Here is a 23778-nt window from a genome sequence, read left to right as displayed (position 1 = left end):
TTTTTTATTTAACCCAAGGTATCAAAAATATTTCAACATATAATCAATATGAAGATTAACAACGAAAGTTTTTTTTCATACTAAGCCTTCAAAATACAATGCGTACCTTACAGTACATGTCAATTTGAACTAGCCACATTTCAAGCAATCGTGGGCCCCGCGAGTCTGTGGTTAGCGGCTTACCCTACTGGACAGCGCAGATCTAGAGAACCACATGAGACCTGCGGTTGCCTTGGTTTGCCTTTTACTAAGTTCATTTCTCAGCCTCTCTGCCTACTCTGAAAAGTCTCCCCTTTCCCGCCTTTTAATTCTACTTTATTTTGTAAACAACTGTTGTCTCCTGAACATTTTGGAATGCTTAAAAGGCACTCAAAAGCCTGTCCGAGAAAGACTAGAAGACCCTTGGAAGGTCCCTCTCTTCTCCGGACCGCACTGGCCGTTCGTTTGCCGGCGCCGTCCTTCCACTCGGCTCGCCAGGCGCACAGCGGCTTCCGGCTGCGGTCAGCCACCTTTGGCCGCGGGAAGGATGCCGCGCTGGGGATCGGGGCTTGTCTCGGCTGTCACGCCACCTTGTGACATCACAGCGCCACGACTTCGGGGCTCAAGGTCAGAGAGGCTCCGGGTTTCCAGGACCCGAGAGCCAAAGATATTCAGTGAGAGAGGGCGAGACTGGAGGAAGCAAGGAATAGGTCTGCGCCACCTTGCCCATAACGCGTTGCTTTCAGTCACGTTCCGCGAACTGGCGAAAGCACGCGAAAAGATAAGCGCAGTTACAGAGAAGCCTGCGACTGAGAGGCTCCCGCTGTTCCCCCCACTTCCCCGGAGCCCCAGCGGGGGGTCTTCCGGTTGGACCCCCTGCTTCTGCTGATTGGTTGGAGGCCGCCACCACGTGATGCAGACCCCGGTCGGCCTCCGCTTTCCCCGCCCCTTTTATCCCCCTCCCCACCCGGAGGTCGCCGGAGGTGGAGAGCCGGTTACCGAGGCAACCGCCACAGGCAGTCTGTACACACCAGGCCTGGGGCGGGAGAGGGTTTCCTGCCTGCTGCTGCAAGACAGGGATTGGGAAGTCAGAGTGGACTCTGACTTGAATCGGATTGCCCTGGAATCCATCCTCTCTCTTGATAAGGTCAGAATCCCTCACCTGGTGGCCTTCGGGCGTACATCACCTGTAAGCAGGGCCCTGGGAGTCTTTGATCCCTTCTTTTTCCTTCCAAGCCATACCAAGAGGAAGACGCCAGTGAAGCAAAGTTGAGGTCAAGGGAACTCCGTAATGGTGCAATGGTGATGATAGTGGTGAAAGACAGTGAGGTGGCTTTATTGAGGCAGTCAGGGTACCAGAACAAAGTTCAAGAGAAGGAAAGGGAGGGTGGCCTACAGCCAGCTATGCAGCCTTTACTGCACCTGTTAAGGTTCTGGGCTGGGAGAACCAAATGCTCCCTGACCAAACCTGACACTGCTCATCTAGAGAGTGTAGGGGGTTTATTTGGACCATCAGTGATAACTGATGGATTCTGATCCTTTTATACCCAAACGAGGAAATAATTTGACCCATACAGGACTTCTACTGGGCAGAAAAAAAAAATGAGTTTTCTCAGAATAACACCCTAACCAACTCTCATGGCAGACAGAAACATGGTCCTTTATACTCTATCATTGTACTCTGGTCATGGAGAGTATTTGTCTTTAAATTATACCATATGCCTGTGGCATGACAATTAACCCATTAAACAATTTTTTTTTAACACCTAGCATGTGCCAGGCAGTGAAGTTGTGATAGGTTCATAGTTTCTGCCCTCAGTGAACATGTAACCTAGTAGGGAAGAAAGGCCCGTAAACACGCTTTACAGTGTGACAAGTGCTATACAGAGAGTATGTGCAAGCCTTAACCAGAATCACAAGAAAGAGAATGCTTATAATACTACCGGAGAGAATGGAAGTCTTCAGAGAGAAGAGTGTTGATTTAAATATTTAGGGAAGTATGGAGTATGCCATACAGCCAAGGGAAAAGGACATTTTAGGGAGAGGAAACAGTCCATGCCAAAGTACAGAAACATCCCATTCAGTTCCAGAGAACGATAGTTGTGGCCTGAACCTAGGGTCCTCTGTGGAGGTTGTGGTTGATGAGCATGTGAGGTAGGCAGGAGTCAGAGCATGGAAACCATGAATAGCTTCCAAAGGGGTAAAGCATGAGCAGATTTACCTTTCAGGAGGCTGTCACAGTAGTGCAGAGGATGGACTTGAGGGAAGACAGACTACAGGGAGGACATCCAGTTAAGGTGAGGTGATAAGGGCCTGAACCAAGGCAGAAGCAATTCGAATGAGGAGAAGGAAAAAAATGTGGTCAGACTTTTAAGAGGTATGTGCAGAAGGATTTAATGAGTGAATGAACCTAGCGGGATAGAGTCAAAGATTGGTTGAGGATAATAGCTCAACCGATAGAAGAATGGTGGTGTTATTTTTCAAGAGAAGGCATACATTAGGAGAAGGAGGCTGGTTGGAAAATATGAGTTCAGTTTTGAACACAGTAACACACTGAATTTGAGATGCCTTTGGCACATTCAGATGGAGCTTTTTCATGTGGGCAGCTGGATTTTTTCTTTTTTTTTGCACAGAAAAGAAGGATTTTTCACCATGAAGAAAATAATTGGTTTGAAAAGCACAAAGTAGGCTGGGTGCAGTGGCTCACACCTGTGATCCCAGCACTTGGGAAGCTGAGGTGGGTGGATCACAAAGTCAGGAGTTCGAGATTAGCCTGGCCAATATGGTGAAACCCCATCTCTACTAAAAATACAAAAATTAGCCAGGCGTGGTGGCGTGCGCCTGTGGTCCCAGCTACTTGGGAGGCTGAGGCAGAAGAATCACTTGAACTTGGGAGGCAGAGATTGGATTGAGCCAAGATTGTGCCACTGCACTTCAGCCTGGGCGACAAAGTGAGACTCCGTCTCAAAAAAAAAAAAAAAAGAGGGAAAAAGAAAAGCACAAAGTAGCTTTGAAATAACAAGTAGAGAGAAGCCAAGGAGAAAAGTTGAACCAAAGAAGAAAACTTAAAGGAGAGAGTCATCAGCATTGTCAGATGCCATGTCAGGGTCAAGTTGAGAACTGAAACATGTCCACTGTCTTTGGCAATTAGAAGGTTATTGTTGACCTTGGTAAAAACATGCTGTAGTGTCTTGAGGTGTCCTCAGTCCAGACGGCAGTGAATACAGGACGGAATGCAGGTAGTGACGTGTTGCTAATGATTATCTAAAAGGTTTACCATAAAGGTATCTAAAAACAGCTATTTATAGAAGAACATAGGAGAGATTTTTAATATAGGAAAGACCTAATATTTATATACAGAAATAAAAGAGATCCTTGAGAAGGAAATTTGGGAATAAATGAAAGAGGAAAATTTGACAGCAGTATTCTGAAAGAGACAGATAAGGACAGGATCAATACATAGGAAAAGGGATTTGTTTTGGACAAAAGGAAGAACACCTACTAAGATGAGTCAGAAGGGAAAGAAAAATACATGTTTGAGGGGAAGGAAATAAGAAACACACATTTGATGGCACCACTGTTCTCTATGAAAATGGGGTCAAGATCATCTATTGAGACAGAGAGAAAGACCTTGAAAAGAGTGGTGAAAGTTTAGAATAGTCAGTAATGTCATGAATCTCGAGTCTCTAGTCCCACTCTCCTAGGAGAGGAAAATATAAAACACTTGTTGCTGAAGATCTAACTGAAGTTAGAGGTCATACATTTGTAGTGACTTTAACTCCATGCTGGTTAGGTGAAATTTTCCAGCAGCAATCCAAAGTGGAAAGACTAATCCAAGATATGCAGTTTGAGGTGTAAAAGCTATAGAAGTTCCTGGTGGCTTCTGGTTTTGTGGGGGAACTAGAGAAGACCTTTAGCCTCTTAAATGGGCCGGCCCTGAAAGAGCTTCAAAGAGCAGGAGAGTGGTTACAAGCTGGCCAACAGGACATTCACCTCTTGATGAATTCAGTAACTTCATCTGGAACCCTTGAGTCCATTTGTGACTGGAGAAAGCATACAAGACTTGTAAGTACCAGGAAGGTCTAGCATCTTTGCAATTCAGAAATAGTTATGCAACTTATATAATTTGGGGTTTTATAATTAAATTGTATTTTTCTAATTAGCTGTTGAATTAGAATAAGATTTTCTGCTAAATAAGGGCATTGATGAAGAGAAAATAAGTTGAAGTGAGAGGTAAGATTTGTATCCCAAATGGGCATATGTTTCTTCCAAGGAAAAGTAATCTCCTTAAATAAATGGAGAGGTATACCTTGTTCTTGAGGATTACTCAAAACTGTAATATGGAAGTTCTCCCTAAATTAATCTTTACAATGCAACCTCAATCAAAATCCCAATTGAATTTTTTAAAACTAAATACAAAATAATCATAAATTTTATTTGGAAAAAAATATGGAAGAATATCCAGGAAACTGCCAAAAAAGAACATGAGGTGGGAATTTTCAATATAAATCACAGTAATTAAAACAGATATGGCAGGGTGTAGTGGTTCACACCTCCCAGCACTTTAGGAAGCCAAGGTGGGCAGATCACGAGGTCAGGAGATAGAGGCCATCCTGGCTAACACTGAAACACCGTCTCTACTAAAAATACAAAAAAAAATTAGCTGGGCGTGGTGGTGGGCACCTATAGTCCCAGCTACTCGGGAGGCTGAGGCAGAAGAATGGCGTGAACCTGGAGGTGAGGCTAACAGTGAACCGTGATCGCGCCACTGCACTCCAGTCTGGGCGACCGAGCAAGACTCCGTCTTAAAAAACAAACAAACAAACAAAAACAGATACTGGTGCAGGAATAGACAGAGCTAAGGAAAAACACAGATTAGAAAGTCCAAAATTAGGTCCCAGTGTATGTGATCATTTCGAATATAACAGCATGATTTAATTCCTTCTACAATAGATATCTTGGACAAAGGCAAGATAAATTAGAACACCATTTGGTGAATTTGGAGCATTGAAGGGAAGACTTTGTCCTTTGTGTCGTGGTGGGCAGCTAGGCTATCCTTTGGTAATCACCGACTTTAATCCAGTATATAAGGGTTTCTCTTCCCATGAGTAGAGGTGCTGCAAAACACTTTTTTAACTTGGTGCACCATTCAGATAAATCTGGAGAGGTAAGACTGTGGCCTGCATCTATGTGTGGGCCTTTGATGGAGCTTCCAAATTTTTTCAGGTTGCTTTCTTGACTGGCTTCTCTCACAGCCTATGCTGTAATATCCTGAGGTTGTCCAAGAATGGAATAAAGACACAATTGCCAATAGGAAGCAGGGAAGGAATGCACAGCATTTCCTTCAATATAGACCCATCCTCTGACCACTGTCACCACTGCCACTACCACCACCCTACTCCAGTCACCATCCTCTCCCACTTATATTATTACAACTGCCCATTAACTAGTCTCCCTGCTTTTGCTCCAAACCCTACAATCTATTTTAAACATAGTAGCCAGAGTGATCTTTTTAATACTTATGACAGTTCCTGTTACTCTTCCACTCAAAATCCTCATATAACTTTTCATCTTACTATAATAAAATCCAAAATCCTCATAAAGGTCTACAAGATAGCACATGATTTGACCCTGAAATACCTCTTTGACCTCACATCCTACCATTATTTATTTCTCTCAATGTACTCCAGACACATAATTTTCCTTGCTATTCTGCAAATATGCAACGTATACTCTTACTGCCCCTCGCCCCAGCTTTTTTTTTTTTTTTTTCATTTGCTGTTTCCTTCACCTGTATGCATTTTCTCTACATTCCCGCATGGCTCACACTCACACTCCCTTATATCCTTCATTTTTTTGCCCAGTTTCCACATTATCATCGGATAAGGTCTTGATCTTCTCTTTCCTCCCACCCTGTCATTCTCTGTCTGGGGTTCTGTCTTATGCCTTCAATATGAATATTAACAATGAGTGAATGAATGAACAGAGTCCAATGTATTAGGATAATTTACTGACTGTGTTTTTCTTTGTGGTGCTAGCTGGGGTCCCGTCCCTCCTTCTTGACTCAGTGTCTTAGTCCATTTTGCGCTGCTATAATAAAATACCTGAAACTGGGCAATTTAAAAACAACACAAATTTATTTCTCACAATTCTAGAGGCTAGAAAGTCCAATATCAAGGCATTAGCATCTGGTGTCTGCTTCCAAGATGATGTCTTGAAGTCTGCCTCTTCTGGAGGGAAGGAACAGTATGTACTCACATGGCCAAGTCAGAAGGGCAAAAAAAGGATGAACTTTCTCCATCAAGCCCTTTAAATACATACATACAGAAATCACACACATCTTAGGTATCTAACTTTATTTTCAAATTGAACATAACCAGCACCTAGATCAAAAAATACATCATTATGAGCACTCTAGAAGCCCCTCTTTTGCCTCCTCTTAGTTGCTCTTCCCTGAAAGGTAGCCAATATCCTAACTTCTAATACTATAGTTTGTTTTAAAATCTTACATGAATTGAGTCATACAGTATTACTCATTGCGTGTCTCTTCTTTTGTTCAGCATTTGTTTACGTGAAACTCACTCGTTGCAAATAACAATAGTTGTTTTTTTCTCTTTCCACTTTTAGGTAGAAACTCCAAAGAAATTTGTAGCTATGACCTGTATGACAGAATGTTCAGAGAAGCACTATTTAACCCCCAACTGGAAACAGTCCAAATGTGTACCCACGGTAGAAATAATAAATAAATGTCTATACACTCAAACTAGGCAATTCTAAACATGCTTTTTAAAAAGTATCATTTTTTCTTTTCCATTTTTGCCTGGATCTATCCCCATCCAGCTTTACATTTATATTCTAGCCACAACAACTTTCACCTGCATCTAAGGAAACTCATATTAACAACTTAGTATATATCTTTCCATATTTTCTCCTGACAATAATTATACACATACATGCATTTACATATATACACACATGCCTATGGGGGAGTTGCTATTGTAAAGAAAGGGGTTATACTGTATACCATTTTCTACATCTGTCCTTGTCAGGTCATTATATTAAAAGCAGGATTCTTATATTTTTTAGATAGTATATATCTGGAATAATACTCAGAAAATATTACAAATTATGAAAGTTGGATTAAGTTTTATTGAAGCTACTTGAGTATTAATTGGTTCATATTCTCTGGAATGAAGGAGAAGTTGGAGTATTTATTTAAACATTTATTACTATGCCAAATATGTTGCTAAGCCCTAAGGATTCTTTTCTTTGCAGTCTAAGTATATTTAGAGAACTGTGTTCACTTTTAGACACGCAGTGTAATACAAAGGACAACCAGAGCCTGTTCAAATGAGAGAAACATGAGTATATAGTGAGAGAACTAACAACTTCAACTGTGAGTAAGGTAAGAGTGTAGATGAGAGATGACCATTTTCTTCAAGTATTGAAGGCTCATCTTGTGGAAAAATATTTATACCAAGGAGGTATACTGACAACAAAAGGGAAGGAATTATGGAAAGAGAGATTTAAAATTAAAATAAAAAATAACATCCTAACAGAAAACCCCCTCAGAGTTTATACAGATACTTGGTAATGTACTATATGAAGATTTCAAACTACAGTTGGGTGGTTCAACCTTAGTAGCTTTAAGGTCTATTTCAACTTTGAATGACAATGACTTTAATATTTATTTCATTTTTTCATTTTCCTTAACAGTTATAATGTTATGATCACTATTTTTAATGGAAGATGATTGAAAGTGAAAACCTAAACCAAGAAGAAATAATTAAAGAACTGGTGAGTCAAAGTCAAATTTCTTTTTATAATATTTGCAGTAATATAAAATGGAAAGTTTTTATGCTCCTTTCTAGAGCTGGAAGGGTTACTTAGTGATTTCCTCTACCTAGTGACTTTTGGAAGCAGAGAATAATCATATATGTGATATAACTTTCTCTCGTGAGATTACAAAAATGGCATCAGTGCAATTGACAATTTATAATTTCTAATGGTAAAAGTAATCTTTTGATTATTTAAAATAGGTAATGACCAAATTTCTTTCCTTTAAAACAGTGTTTGTGCAATGGCTTATCTTATGAGATGGTTGGACAAGAAGGATCAGATACATCAAAGTTGGAGATGTTTTTCTTAGGGTATCCTCGTATAGTCGGATTATCATTATTTCCTAATTTAACGAGTCTTACCATTGTTGCTCAAGATATAAAAGAAATTTCAGGGTTAGAGCCTTGTTTACAACTTAAAGAACTCTGGATTGCTGAGTGCTGCATAGAGGTAAGTGTAAACACAAAACCTTACATGGAATATTTTATTCTGAATTCTTTGGCTTTAGAAAAATAATTCATTGAAATATATGCATAAGGCATGGGTTAAGACAGATAAATGAGCAAAGGATAGAAATTGATTTGTACAAAGGAAAAAATAAAAACAAGGAATTAAAACATAAACATATTCTACTTTTTAGTAATCAAAGCAAATCAAATCAAAACAGCATGTTACTGGTACAAAACAGACACATAGGCCAATGGAACAGAATAAAGAACCCAGAGATAAGACCACACACCTAAAACTATCTGATCTTTGACAAAGATGACAAAAACAAGCAATGGGGAAAGGATCATCTATTCAATATATGGTGCTGGGATAACTGGATAGCCATATACAGAAGATTGAAACTGTACCTCTTCCTTATACCATATACAAAATTAAACTCAAGATGTATTAAGGACTTAAATGTAAAACCCAATATAAAAATGCTGGAACACCACCTAGGCAATATCATTCTGGACATAAGAACAGGCAAAGATTTCATGATGATGACACCAAAAGCAATTGCAACAAAAGCAAAAATGGACAAATGGGATCTAATTAAACTAAAGAGCTTCTGCAGAGCAAAAGAAACTATCAATCGAGTGAACAGACAATCTACAGAATGGGAGAAAATTTTTGCAAACTGTGCATCTGACAAAGGTCTAATACCCAGCCTTTATGAGGAACCTAAACAAATTTACAAGAAAAAAACAACCCCATTAAAAAGTGGGCAAAGGACATGAACAGACACTTTGCAAAAGAAGACGTACATGTGGCTAACAAGCATAAGAAAAAAAGTTTAAAATAACTGATCATTAGAGAAATGCAAATCAAAATCACGGTGAGATACTATCTCACACTAAGACAGAATGGCTATTATTAAAAAGTCAAAAAAATAACAGATGCTGGCAAGGTTGTGGAGAAAAAGGAATGCTTATACACTCTTAGTAGAAGTGTAAATTAGTTCAACCATTGTGGAAAACAGTGTGATGATTCTTCAAAGACCTAAAAACAGAAATACCATTCAACCCAGCAATTCCATTACTGGATATATAACCAAAGTAATATAAACAATTCTGTCATAAACACAAATGTACGTGTATGTTCATTACAGCAGTGTTTACTAGCAAAGACATGGAATCAACCTAAATGCCCATCAGTAGTAGACTGGATAAAGAAACTGTGGTACGTATACACCATGGAATACCATGCAGCCATAAAAAAGAACAAGGTAATATCTTTTGTAGGAACATGGATGGAGCTGGAGGCCATTGTCCTTAGCAAACTAACACAGGAACAGAAAACCAAATACCACCTGTTCTCACTTAGAAGTGGGAGCTAAATGATGATAACGTATGGACACATAGAGGGGAACAACAAACTCTGGGGCCTACTGAAGGTGAAGGGTGGGAGAAGGATCAGGAAAAATAACTAACGGGTACTATGCTTAATACCTGGGTGACAAAGTAATCTGTACAACAAACCCCCATGACAGAAATTTACCTAAATAACAAACCTGCATATGCACCCTGAACTTAAAATAAAAGTTCAATAAATAAATAAATTGATTTGTGCAAAGGAAAAGCAGAAATAAGGAATTAAAACATAAACATATTCTACTTTTTAGTAATCAAATCAAATCATAGCCAGTATTACTTAGTAATAAAATTGGTCCACTTAGACACTATTGGTTGTGTTGAAATTATAACATCTATTTTGAAAAGAAATATTGCAAAACATCAAGAGCCATCACGGAAATGTACAGGGCATACGTTTTGACTTAGAAGTCCCTACTCTAAGATTTTATCCTAGAAAAGTGACTCAATAGCAGAAAACAATCATATGCATGAAGCTACTTGTTGCAGCATTATTTATAACTAAAAATTTGAAACATAAATACGCCATACATCAGGTAATTTTTCAGAAAATTATAAACTTAATGAAATATTCCATAATTATTAAATATAATTTGAAGGATTATGAAAACATTTTAGTCTTAATTTAAAAAGAGTCCCACAAAATTGTATGTGCATTAGGATTATAATGTGCTTACATGGTTGTAATATATATTATATGGTTATAATAATAACCATATAGAAATATATGATTATATACGATAAATATAATCATAACCATATATAAATAGATATAGAGTTGATTAAAATTTAAAGAGAACATGCAAATTGAAAATAGTTGTATTTAAGTGGAAAACATGGAATATATTTTTTCTTTGAAAACAGTTCATTTTGCTGGATATTGATTTTGCAATAAAATATGATATTTAAAAGAAAATATACTTAGAAACCTACTTTATTGGAAGGATTAATAGCAAAACATAAACTAACACTATTCAGTCTCCTTTTCTTTTACAGAAAATTGAAGGTCTTCAGGAATGTAGAAATTTGGAAAAACTATATTTATATTTTAATAAAATTTCCAAAATAGAAAATTTAGAGAAATTAATCAAATTGAAGATTCTCTGGCTGAACCACAATACAATTAAAAATATTGAGGTAAGATAATAATTTCAATTATCTATATGTAAAACCAGTTACTACTGTAGAGTTTAAACCGCAATGTTCAAGATCATATTGTGGTTAAAGGCCAAACTATTCATGACTAGTACAATTATTGTTGTCAAAAAGAACTAACATGTATATAGCATTTTATAAGGTACAGAGGATATTGTATACATTACTTTCTTTACTCTTTACAAGCCTAAAAGGTAAGGCATTGTTACTCTTTCTTCGAAGGTTAAAAAAAAAAAAAGAGGTTTAGAGAAGTTACATAATTTGCCTAAGATTATAAATATACTCTGTGTGATGTATTCTTTTCCTCCTACTCCTCCTTTTTTCTTCTCTACTCCGCTTCCTGTTCCCTCCTCCAATAATTCTAAGTTCCAGTATAGAGAACAAAGGTGGGTTCTTGGAGGCACTCATTTCCTTCTGTGCTTGTGATGCACAAAGTACCCTGTGCTCAGAGCACCTGGAGAACTAACCAGATTAATCAGAGATGATTTGTAAATGTTAATTTTAATTATTTGTTCTAAATTGTATGTTGTCTAAATTTTTAGGGTTTGCAAACTTTGAAGAATTTAAAAGATCTCAACCTTGCTGGAAATCTAATAAATAGCATTGGTATGTACTATTTCATTTGGAATCTGAGATAATGCTATAATCATTTTTTATCAATATAAAAAGTATATGCTTAGATTTTTTTTCTTTTAGGCTTTTTTCTGTGATATATTTGCAAAGCATATTGAAACCTGTGAAAATATTACTCATTAATCAGTGATTACTAATTATACAATGGTACCATCAGTCTGTTTATATGCAAGAAATGATAGCTACATACAACTCAGAAGTATGACAGAACATAAACAGAAGGTAAAATAATAAATTTAATTCTTTTCATCTTATTTTTTAAAGGTCGATGTCTTGACTCCAATGAACAACTGGAAAGATTAAACCTTTCTGGTAACCAAGTATGTTCTTTCAAGGTATGTTTAAGTGGAATAATTTTTACTTATCATCCTGAATCACGAACCATTGTGTTGCAGAAACTGTACTAAAATGTCCCCCATTAAGGAATAAGTTCATTATTTGGGCTGATGCTCCAGGAAATTTGAAAGTCATCTGACCACATTGGCCTTAATGATCTGACACTATTGAAACCAAAGAAATAACTATTTACCTGGCTCTTAGGATACCATTTTCTGTTAGTTTTCTTCTAATCTTTCTGGCCACATCTCTTCAGTTTCTGTTCTTTCATCCTCTCCTAGCATGTAAGATATGGACTTCCCTTGGTCAGTACTGACATCTTTTCTCATTTCTGTCTGCATTTATTCTCTAAATAGTCTCACCATGCCTTAAGACTTTAAATACACTTTGTCTACTGATTACTCTAAACTAGTACCTTTACTTTCCTTGACAGCTCTCCAAAACTGTACACATATCTTAATGCAAACTAATTTTTCCTCTACCAGACCTTCTCCTGCAGTCTTCCTCACCTCTCTAAATGGAGTCTCCATTCTTCCAGTAACTTAAGCCAAAATCTTTATAGTCATTTTTGACTCTTCTTATTCCTTCATACCCTCATCCAATCCATCAGCAAGTACAATCGGGTGCACCTTCAGAATATGTCCAGAGTCTGATCACTTCTTACCATCTGCATCACTACCAGGCTGATTCAAGACACTATGATCTCTAACCTGCATTAATGAAAAAAACCTTCCTAACAATTTTCCTGTTTGTCCTTTCCCTACTATAGATCTGTTCTCCACACAGAAGCCTGATGGCACCTTTAAAAATCTGTCAGATAAAAATCACCCTTCTGCTTAAAACCTTCCCTTGGCTTCTCATCTCTTTCAGAGTAGAAGATATTTCTTATAATGGGCCATAAGACCAGCTAATCTAGCCACCCCACCACCCCCAACCTGTCGCTTTGACTATAGCATCTACCACTCTCTCCTTTGTTTGTCCAGTTTCAGCCACACTAGTCTGAATATACCTAGCACACAGTAATCTTAGGGCCTTTGTACTTGCTGGAATTTTCTTTCCTCATACACCTGCATGGCTCGTTTATTTCAGGTTTTTGTCAAAATATTATGTTCTAAGTGACACCTTTCCTTCCCAATTTAAGTGTAATAGGAAAACCCTCACAATGCTCCCCAACCTGCAGCACTCGCTATCACTTTGCCACTGTTTTATTTTTCCTCTTGGCACATCCCTTACTAGAATACCAGCTCTCTGAGTACAGGAACTTCGCCTGTTCTCTTCATTGCTATATACACAATCCTTAACATAGTGTTGGACATGTAGTAAATCTCAATAAACATTTGTCAAGAACATGAAAGAAAGAGAAACCACCAAATAAAGGGACTTAATATTTATCACATATAATGCTGGCTAAAGGTGACATTTATAATTTTGACAGTGTAAGATTGAAGGTGCATATTCAAACACATCCTCTAGAAAATATTGAAGAAAGATAGGTAAATTTACTATAGAAATAACTTTGAGTTCATAAATATTAAAGTAGGCATTATTCTACTCAGGCAAAAATATAAAAATACCAAAAAGCTATAGAATGAGGCAGATTAAGTCCCTTAAAAAGATATGTAAACAAAATTGTATTAGTCAAATTCAAGAGGAAATATTTGATAAGAACTTTGAAGTGTCAACAGAATTTGAACAAGCATTGGTGGGAGGATCTTCTGGGTAGTAGGGCGTGGGAGGGGAAAACAATAAGTACAAACACAGGGAAGTGAGAAATCAAGGGGTATATTTGAATAACACCAGCATTGTCATTTGACTGGAATATAGAGTATATATAGCAATACTGGAAGTTAACACTAGAAAGGTCAATTGGGTCTCGAATATAGACTGTATTTTATAGACAACAGAGAGCTGTAAAATTTTTGAGCAAGAAAGTGATATGATCAGAAATGTTCTTTAGGGATAGTGATCTGGAGTTAATGTTTATTGACTTGGAACAGCTAGAAGAAGAAAACCCAGTCAGGAGATTATAGGAATAATCTAAATGAGAGACTGTGAGACTACGAATTGGAGTGTTAAGAGAAAAAAGAAGAAAAGAGGAAGAAGAGAAGGAGGAGGAAAGACGAGGAAGAAATAGACTCAAGAGACATTATGGTTGTTGAATTTGCAGAATTTCACAGCTAGTAGAATGTGAAGAGCTAGAGAGTCCAAAATGAATCTGTGATTACAGTTCTTAGCAAGCTCAAAAAATAGACATATCAGAAAAATAATGGCTAGTTTTGTGGGGGTGAGGGGAAGGGAATGTGTCTAGTTCTGCATATGTTGAGTTTAGAGTACCAGTGGGGCCATCCAGGTGAAGATCTGCACACACAACACTGAGAAATGGGTAAAGAGCAGTCAATACCTTACAATCTTGGCATAACAAGCAAGAGTGTGAAGCGATGCTTAGAGCCATGGCAAATTGTCTCTACCAACATTGAGGCCATCAGATAGGGGATCAGATTAAACATGTGGCAAATAAGCCATGATAGAAACCAGAGACACTCAGAGGGTGGTAACAGTTGTGACAGGGACAGGCAGTAAGATAGATAACAGGATTGTGTGTGTGTGTGTGTGTGTGCATGCATGCACATGCACACATGTGTATCTTTCCCCTTCTAGTTCTGCCAGTTTAAGATACTACACTAAATCTTTAAATCATACTTACTATATGGAAATTCTAATTTTCAGCCTGGTAAACACATCATAAAATTAAAACAAACAGACAAAAAAACCTTTGAAATAATTCTTACTTTTAAAAGAGCTCTTTTAAATCAATTAGAGACAATAATCTAAGATACCCAGTAGAATAAAGGATAAGTGAGCAGATAATTCATAGAATTGAACTCCACATGACTAGTAGATTCATAAAATAATTTTCAATCCTACTAAGAATGAATAAAATGAAAATAAAACGTGATATAAGGCTGGACATGGTGGCTCACGCCTGTTATCCTGTCACTTTGGGAGGCCAAGGCAGGCGGATCACTTGAGGTCAAGAGTTTGAGACCAGCCTGGGAAACATGGTGAAACCTTGTTTCTACTAAAAATCAAAAAAAAAAAAAAAAAAAAAAAAAAGCCAGGTGTGGTGGTGGGCGCCTGTAATCCCAGTTACTCAGGAGGCTGAAGCAGGAGAATCTCTTGAACCTGGGAGGCGGAGGTTGCAGTGAGCTGAGATTGCACCATTGCACTACAGCCTCAGTAAAGGAGCGAGACTAGGTTTCAAAAAAAAAAAGAAGATATAATTGTAATTGATAATATTTTATATAGTCAACATTTGATAAACATGATACTCTGTGTTAGAAAGATTAGGATAAGATGGGCATTTATATGACATTGGTAATCATTTAAAATGATAGAACTTTTCTAGAAAGCATTTAGATAATGTGTACCAAGTCCTTTAAACAGGCTTCTATCCTTTAACCTATCAATTCCTCTTTTAGGAATCTATTCCAAGAAAATAATGTGAAATGTGGATAAAGCTTTTATACTTAAAATAGGCTAAAATTCCAGAAGAGATCAGAGAGAGCTATGAACGTTAAATTCAGAGTGCTGTGGGAACATATAAAAGGGAGACCTAGCCTTGTTTGGGATATTAGGACAAGACATCCTTGAGGAGCTAATGTTGCAGCTAATGATATCAGATGTGAGTAGGAGTTGCCCAGGCAAAGACCCTTCCAGGCAAAAGTTAAAAAGCATGTGTGAAGGCTCAAGGTGGTTGAAAGGGGTATGGCAGATTCTACGAACTAGAAATCTTCTGTGACTGGAACACAGCAAAGGAAGCAATTATGACATAAGGCTGAAGAAGATAAGTGCAGGATTCTGGGAAAATAAGGCATTGCCCTGCCAAGAAACTATAGGGAAGTTTATCTTACCTGGCTAGCCATGGCACCCTTGTGGTGGTTATAATCTGTGGCTGCACAGGCAGAAAAACCTCTCAGGTCTAGCTCTGCCTCACACTAGAGGCAGCATAATACAGTGGAACATGAAGTTTAGGTGAAATAACAATGTAAAGTACCCGAATAGTGACCAGCACATAGTAAGGACTCAACAGATCCATTGTTCTTATTATTTTATTACCATTACTTTAATTACATTGACCTGCTGTATTTCAGTATCTTTATTTTAAAAATGGTGATAACAGGATTATTATAAAAATTCATTATGTGTCATAATATTTAAAAAGGCTTTTTATGGCATTATGACTGTCATAAAAACATTGAACCTGATTTACAGGAGCTTTTACTATCTTCATATTAGAAATGTTCCTGGAACACTATTATCTTAGATTTTTATCCTATAACCTTTCTTCCTACCCTAAGAAGATAACTATCCTATCCTATCCTGATTGAATAAATTCTGTGCCCACCTTCCAACCATACCAGGCACCAGAGCACTAATTTTCAGTGAGATTTTGTGCCTTCGTGGACTCCAGTGTCACCTGAATTTGGCATGTAGTTGGGGGATTTCTGTGTAGGAATTCAGAGTTTATACCCACCATCTACCAGCTCATTTATACCCACCATCTACCATGGTCAAATGAAACATAGCAACCCAGTAATCAAAGGCTGCCAAATGGTTTACCTTCTTGCCCCTGCAGAATTTGACCAAATAATTCTCTGCACAGCTCTGTCCATAATTTTTCCTTTTAGAGCAACTCTGCTTAGTCCTCCTCCCCACATAGGCTCAGCCCAAGCCTCAGGTCAGACCAGTGAGCCACATTCTCACTTGTCCAGAGAGAGTTTGGAAATATATTAACCACCTCAACCTGTATTACTCTTGTTTCCAGCAACCTGACTTCACTATTCTCTTTTCCATTCCTTTTTTACTGTAACTTTAGAACTAATGCTTCCTGGTTCTTCCTTTGGATTTCCCTTAACTCTGATTCTGATTTTTCTAGCTAGCATTGCATCCTTTCAAGTTTGACCCCACCACAGTAGCCTCCTACCTCAGGCACCATCCTGGTAATAAGAAAGTATGAGGATATCCTCGAAGTTGGTTGAAAGTAATCAATTTACTTTACATATTTATTTAGTGCCTGCTGTGTTCTGAGTGCTGAGTGTTGGGAATACAATGTTAAACAAGACACAAACCGTGTTCTCCACAAGTTTATTGCAGGGTTAGCAAACGTTTTCTGTAACGACAACAAAAAAAAGCCAAATAGAAAGTATTTCAGGCTCCGTGGGCCACATGTGGCCTCTACTGCATATTCTTCTTTTTTTTTCAATACTTAAAAATGTAAATAACATTCTTTGTTTGTAGATTGGGGGCCAAAGCCCATATAGACCCTTGGCTTATAGATAGCAATTGGCAATAGGGTATGATAAAGTCCATACCAAAACTAAGCTCAGTGGCTAAAAGAGGTCTTAGGAGGAACATCTATCCCAACATTGGAGGATGAAACAAGGCTCCCAGGGAATATGACACTGGGTTGGGCCCTGACAGATTAAAAGGTGAAATTGGGGTGAAGTTCAGGCCACCTAAAAGGGAGCAGCATGAGTAAAGGTCTAAGGACAAGATAGGGCTTGGTACATTCCAAAACTTCAACTGGTTCAATATGACTAAATCATAAAATATTAGGGTTTAAACAGGAAGAGGCAGGATGGAAGAGTTAATCAAGAGCCAGATGACAAATAAAGGAAAGTATAAATAATGACTTAAACATCAGGAAAAAATATGTTAAGGAGAAACATTGGTCTGAGAGTGCATATCAATCCTTCCTCATCCATAGGTTGTGAGAGAACTGAGGCCCTCAAGGAAGGTTAGACTTTAGTTGACCATAATAGGTAAAACAGGTACTTAATGGAAAAAACAAAACAAAAAAAAACCAAAAATCAGGAATTCCATGATGATTGTTTGTAATGAACAGGGGCTCCCGTAGCCTTTAATGAGTAGAGCAGATCTGGAAGCAGGAAGGATGAACAGGAGTGTTTCTAGGTGATAAGTATAGGAAATAGGGGTGAAGAAAGCAGAGACCTACAGGTATCCTGGGGGCAATTAGCAAGAGGGGCTGTGTAGGGGAGGCGACATATTAATGAACAAATGTGCTCACATCACTGGCTTCAATGTTCCAGCTGGAATACATGATTTAGTAAATATTTAAAAGGCATAGTGGTATAGCGTGTTGTTTAATTATTGTTGCTATTTTCTTTGGGAATTTAGCTTGTTTTTCAATAGAGAGAAACATTTTAGGCATCTAAATCACTGTAATGTATTTACGCACATAATTAGAATGCATTAGAGTATGGCTGATCTTAAGTGTTCAAATACTGCCTTTAGAAATGACAGTCACAATTAATTGAACATTATCTTTGCTGGTGTTTTAGGAGCTCACGAACTTAACCAGGCTGCCTTGCTTAAAGGATTTATGTCTGAATGATCCTCAATATAAAACCAATCCAGTTTGTCTTCTGTGTAATTATTCCACACATGTATTATATCATTTGCCTTGCCTTCAAAGATTTGACACATTGGATGTGTCAGCAAAGCAAATCAAGGAACTGGCAGATGTAAGTACATCCCTAATCAGGCATCTGTGATTTCTGTTTTATTAGTTAGTTTATTAGTTAGGCTTCTTTCTGGCCATGTCCACATATGGTAGGTAGGATTATCAGTTCAGTTCTTGTTGCCAAGTCTACTTTTGCCCTAGTTAACTGGATATTACACATAAAAGTATATAAATAATATTAATACTAGAATCTTAATTTTGATGACAGTACTGGAAGGTGAAATAATGAAGTAATATTGCTTCTAATCTATATAAAACAAGAAGGAAATTGAAAAAAATAAGTGTCAAAAGTAATTAGACTAGTGCCATATATATATAAATTAAAGCTTAAATAACAGAAATGTAACAACCACTTCTCCTTTGGAATATTACATATCAAAATCAGAAAATATCTGTGGTTTATGGTAGTCAACCAAGGATTAGGTAGATTTTAATCTAATTAAAGATGGTTTGTGATTATCTGAAAGTTTAAGTAGCTGAGGACATCAGGGGAAGAGAAGTAACAGATGAAGACAGGAGTAGTGGAGGCCAGATTATGTGAGACTGTAGACTGTTGTAAGGACTTTGGTCTTTATTTTGAGTGAGATGGGATCCACTGGAAAATTCTGATCAGAGGAGGGACTAAGATGACTTATGGTTTAAAGGGATCCTTTTGAATAATGTATTAAGAATAGACAATTAGAGGGGGAAAGTTGAAAGCAGAGAGACCAGTTAGGAGATTATTTCAGTAACTTAGATGAGCAATGTGGATAGTTCAATGCATGGTGTTCACAGAGAAAGTGGTAAGAAGTCAGATTCTGGTAGCAGTTACAAGATGGAACCTATCTGGGTTTACTGATGGATTGGATATTAAGTACAGAGGAAAGAAGTAGAGAATAATTCCAAGATATTGGCTGGAGCAATTCAAAGAGTAAGTTGCTATTTGACGACATGAGGAAGAGTATGGGAGGAGTAGGGGAGGAGTAGGTTTAGGAGGAAAAATCATTATTTTAGAATCATGATAATTTTAGGCATGTAAAGTTTGAACAATTTTTTGAATATCCTAAGGGGACATGCTCAGTAAGTAGTTGGATATCCATATGAGTCTACTATGTGGGAGAGTTCCCCAGATTGGGGGTATAAATTAAAATATGAGAATTGAAAGCAGAAAGTTGGTACTTAAAGCTGTGGACTGGATGAGTCACCAAGGGAATGGTGTGGAAGAGAAAGTGTGTCACTTGGGTGCTAAATGTTGGGTAGATGAAAAGGAACCTACAGAGGAGACTGAAAAGGAGAACTAAGAGAGGCAGGTTCTTCTGACATTCTGACTGAGATTCTCATACATTTGGTTCAGTCTTGTAAATGTCAGGAGTAGCATAAATAACAAAAAAAGGAATTGTTAGACAGTTTCTAACATCTTAAATTAAGTAATTATATTTCATTTTCTTATTGTAAAATATTTACCCTCCCTTTACCTTTTAAGGCACAAATAAGATATATACTATAGTCCAACTTTAGATTCAGACCAAAATGATTTTCAAATTCAAAGTATTTTTAATTTATGGATTGGTATAGATTTCTAAAATGCTTTTTTCCTTACTATGCATAAGAAGACAAGTTGTGGCAGTTCTTTGTGATGAACTCTTGAACAGAGTGCTATTGATTCTTCAGATTTTCACCTATGACTGTGAACTAGTTTGTGTAAACTACAAGTGGCAGGTAAAGTCAGAACCTACCAGGAGGACCACCAAAGAGCTAGTGTGAGACAGAGGGAAGAACATATGGGTTCAAATGCGAAGACTTGGATTCAAGCCCTCAACTGCATGTGCTACTGCTGAAGCTCAGTTTTCTGAACTGAAACAAAGATGATGAAAATAGTATCTGCTTTTCAGCACAGGGTTGTTTGGGGAAACCAATGAGTTAATGTACATAAAAGCCCATTTTAATTGTTAAGTAGTATAAAAATAAGTGCCATGAAACTATAGTTGAATATAATTCTGTTTATGACTTTGAATTCTTTTTTGGCTACCTAAGATGCAAAGGGATCAAATTTTGTCTTAGTACAAACATGCAACTCAATTTAGCATTATAATTAGTCCAATTTCTTTTTCTTAAAAGTTTGTTTTGACAGGTGTGGAATTCTACCAAAGTCTTTGAAAGTGACTTTGACATTAATTTTGTAAAGTCCAAATACAAAAAGCAAGTTGCATGTGGTCAGCCTACAAAGTTGATTGGCTATAGAGTTAGAGTTTATAAAACAGTCTTCCCTCCTTCCCCAAAATCTTACTATATACTCTCAAACAAAGACAGAAAAAACCCGTTCATTGATAAGTCTTATTTATTGTTATGACATACTAAGTGATTTTGAAAAAGTTTAGAAATAATTTTTGTTTCTATATGAAGATATAGGTACATTCTTAATAAATTAGAAAAAGTTGAAACTATGGTAAGATTTACTAGACACTAAAGTCATTTTCTGCAGAAGATGGGGCAACTGAGAAGATGGGAAACATAAGTGGGAAGTAGACTTTTCATTGTATAAATCAATTTTTTTGGTTTTTGAAATGTGAATATATTGCTTATTCAAAAAAATTAAAATAAAACTAGTATGTTTCAATCTTTTATTTATCCCACCTAGGGGATTCCAAGTTAAATTTAAATTTTAGATAAACAATAAAGATGTTTTGGTATAATTAAATAAGTATAAGTAAATTTAGTATTATGTATATTAAAACATTATTTGTTGTTTATCTGAAATTCACATTTAATTTGGCATCCTGTATTTTATCTGACCAAATTAACTCCATCCCATGTTCTCTTGTTGTGTTATTTTTTCCCTTTTATTTACAATTGATGCATAATAATTCTATATATAATAATCAAATAAGGGTAATTAGCATATTCATCTCCTCAAATATTTATTCTTTCTGTTGTGAACATTCAGAATCCCTTCTTCCAGATTTTTGAAAATATACACATTATAGTTAACCATATTCACCCTGCAGTGCTACAGAACACCAGAATTTATTCTTCCTATCTAGCTATAATTTTCTACCCTTAACCAACCTTTCTCCCCATTCTCTCCTCCCCACTACCTCGCCTACAGCCTCCAATAGCTACAATTCTGCTCTCTACTTCCATGAGCTCAAAAAATGTCTTTAGTTCTCATACATGAGTGATAACATGCAGTCTTTATTTTTCTGTGCCTGACTTATTTCACTTAACATAATGTCCTTCAGGCTCAACCATGTTGCCACAAATGACAGGGTTTCATTCTTTTTTATGGTTAAATAGTATTCCATCATGTGTATACACGGTGTGTGTGTGTAATGTGATATACATATATTACATTTTCTTTATCCATTCACCTATTGATGGCATTTAGGTTAATTCTAAATCTTAACTATTATGAACAGTGCTGCAGTAAACGTGGGGGTGCAAGTATCCCTTGGATACACAGATTTCCTTTGTTTTGGATAAATACCCAGGAGTGAGGTTTGCTGAATCCTTTGGAAGTTCTGCTTTTAATTTTTTGAGAAAACTCCATCCTGTTTTTCATAATGGCTGTACTAATTTACATTTCTACTAACAGCATATGAGAGTTCCCTTTCTTGGGCCCAGGCGAGCAGATCACTTGAGGTCAGCAGTTTGCACCAGCCAACATGGTGAAACCCCATCTCTACTAAAAATACAATACACATTAGCTGGGTGTGGTGGCAGGTGCCTCTAATCCCAGCTACTCGGGAGGTTGAGGCAGGAGAATTGCTTGAACCCAGAAGGCAGAGGTTGCAGTGAGCTGATATTGCGCCACTGCACTTCAGCCTGAGCGACAGAGTGAGACTCCATCTCAAAAAAAAAAAAAGAGTTCCCTTTGCTCTGCATCCTCACCAGCATCTCTTTTTTTTTTTTTCTGTCTTTTTGATAATAGCCATTCTAACTGGATGAGATTATATTGTGATTTTTATTTGCATTTCCATGATGGTTAGTTAGTGATGAGCATTTTTTCATATACTTAGTGGCCATTCGTATGATATCTTTTGAGAAATGTCTATGCAGTTCCTTTGCCCACCTTCTGGTTGGATTATTTGTGTGTGTGTGTGTGTGTGTGTGTGTGTGCGCGTGTTTCATTTGTGTGTGTATGTGTTTATTTTTTTTGTTTTTTGTTTTGCTGTTGAGTTGTTTGAGTTCCTTGCATATTCTGGATATGAGATCCTTATTGGATGAGTAGTTTGCAAATATTTTCTCCCTTCCATAGTTTGTCTCTTCACTCTATTGATTGTTTCCTTTTGCTGTGCAGAAGCTTTTCAGTTTAATGTAGTACCATTTGTCTATTTGTTTTTGTTGCCCATGCTTTTGAAGTATTAGTCATAAAATCCTTGCCTAGATCAGTGTCCTGAAACATTTTCTCTTTTTTCTTCTAGTAGTTTTATGGTTTCAAGTTTTACATTTAAGTCCATTTTTTGAGTTGATTTTTGTATACTGTTGAGAGATAGGGGTCTAGTTTCATTCTTCTGTATGTGGATATCCTATTGTTTTATATTGAAGAATTTATTAGAATAATTTTTAGCTGTAACTGACCCACAGAATTTTGTATTGGATTTCCTATTGTCTCCAAATAGGAAAAAAAAATCAAGAAACACCAATTCCCATTTCTTAAGTTACAATTTTTTCTTTTAACTCAGTTGCACTTCAGAAATTAAGCTTTTCTTTATCAAAGATATTTAATCAGTTTATCATGATCCTAAAACAAATTTTTTTCTTGACTGCTTTGTTATGATTGTCTTATTTTTGGCAGGGGAATTTGGTGATTTCAGTTGCAGTACTTCATAATATGCATGGGGAAAGAGAATTCTTTTGGCCTCTCATCATACTATGTATTTGTTTCTATTCTGCCTTTTATGCCAGAAAATTATATTAGGATCTTGATTATCCACTCCATACTAAATAAATTTCATAAGAAAAGACTGCATCTGTAGAAAATACATGTCTAAGAGTGTAAAAGTCTTCCAACTTATTTGCTTTCATTATTTCAGGTAAACAAAACCATGTCAGATTTTTTATAATGCCTCAAATTTGTTTATGGTCTTCTCAGATAGTTCTTTTTAACTAACATAACTCTCAAGTACCATTTAGCTGGTGCATTTCTTAATTATGGATTTAATCAATTTATCATGATAAATTTATTAATAACTGAATGATGCATTGTTATTAAGGAATGCAAGATAAATGGATTTGATAGACATTTAGTAATTTGCTTAGCCTAATGAACATTCTTTTATAAATTTGAAAAAAATTATATTCCTTAGCCATGCTTTTAAAAAATGAATTGAGTAATGTTATATTTGCTTTTAATTCTTATTAATTTCTTTTATTCCCTGAGTTAATCAAATAGGAATAACGAGTTATATGTTTGCTCTAATTGTACTGCCTCATTACCTGTACTATTTTATA

General features: G+C 36.8%; 1 protein-coding gene across 1 annotated transcript in view; it reads left to right on the top strand.

The window, feature by feature from the left end:
* Positions 1 to 577: 577 nt before the first annotated feature.
* LRRC9 (leucine rich repeat containing 9) overlaps positions 578 to 23778 on the top strand; it is a 134696-nt gene continuing 111495 nt past the window's right edge. Inside the window, exons 1-7 of the mRNA XM_030931688.1 lie at positions 578 to 748; positions 7696 to 7776; positions 8050 to 8268; positions 10677 to 10817; positions 11378 to 11441; positions 11733 to 11803; positions 18167 to 18349. Of these exons, the coding sequence (XP_030787548.1) occupies positions 7729 to 7776; positions 8050 to 8268; positions 10677 to 10817; positions 11378 to 11441; positions 11733 to 11803; positions 18167 to 18349 (726 nt within the window). The 5' untranslated portion in view covers positions 578 to 748; positions 7696 to 7728. The remainder of the gene's footprint in view (positions 749 to 7695; positions 7777 to 8049; positions 8269 to 10676; positions 10818 to 11377; positions 11442 to 11732; positions 11804 to 18166; positions 18350 to 23778) is intronic.

Source organism: Rhinopithecus roxellana, chromosome 5 (genome assembly GCF_007565055.1).
Source record: "Rhinopithecus roxellana isolate Shanxi Qingling chromosome 5, ASM756505v1, whole genome shotgun sequence".
Taxonomy (NCBI): domain Eukaryota; kingdom Metazoa; phylum Chordata; class Mammalia; order Primates; family Cercopithecidae; genus Rhinopithecus; species Rhinopithecus roxellana.
This window is presented reverse-complemented; position numbering and strand designations above follow the sequence as displayed.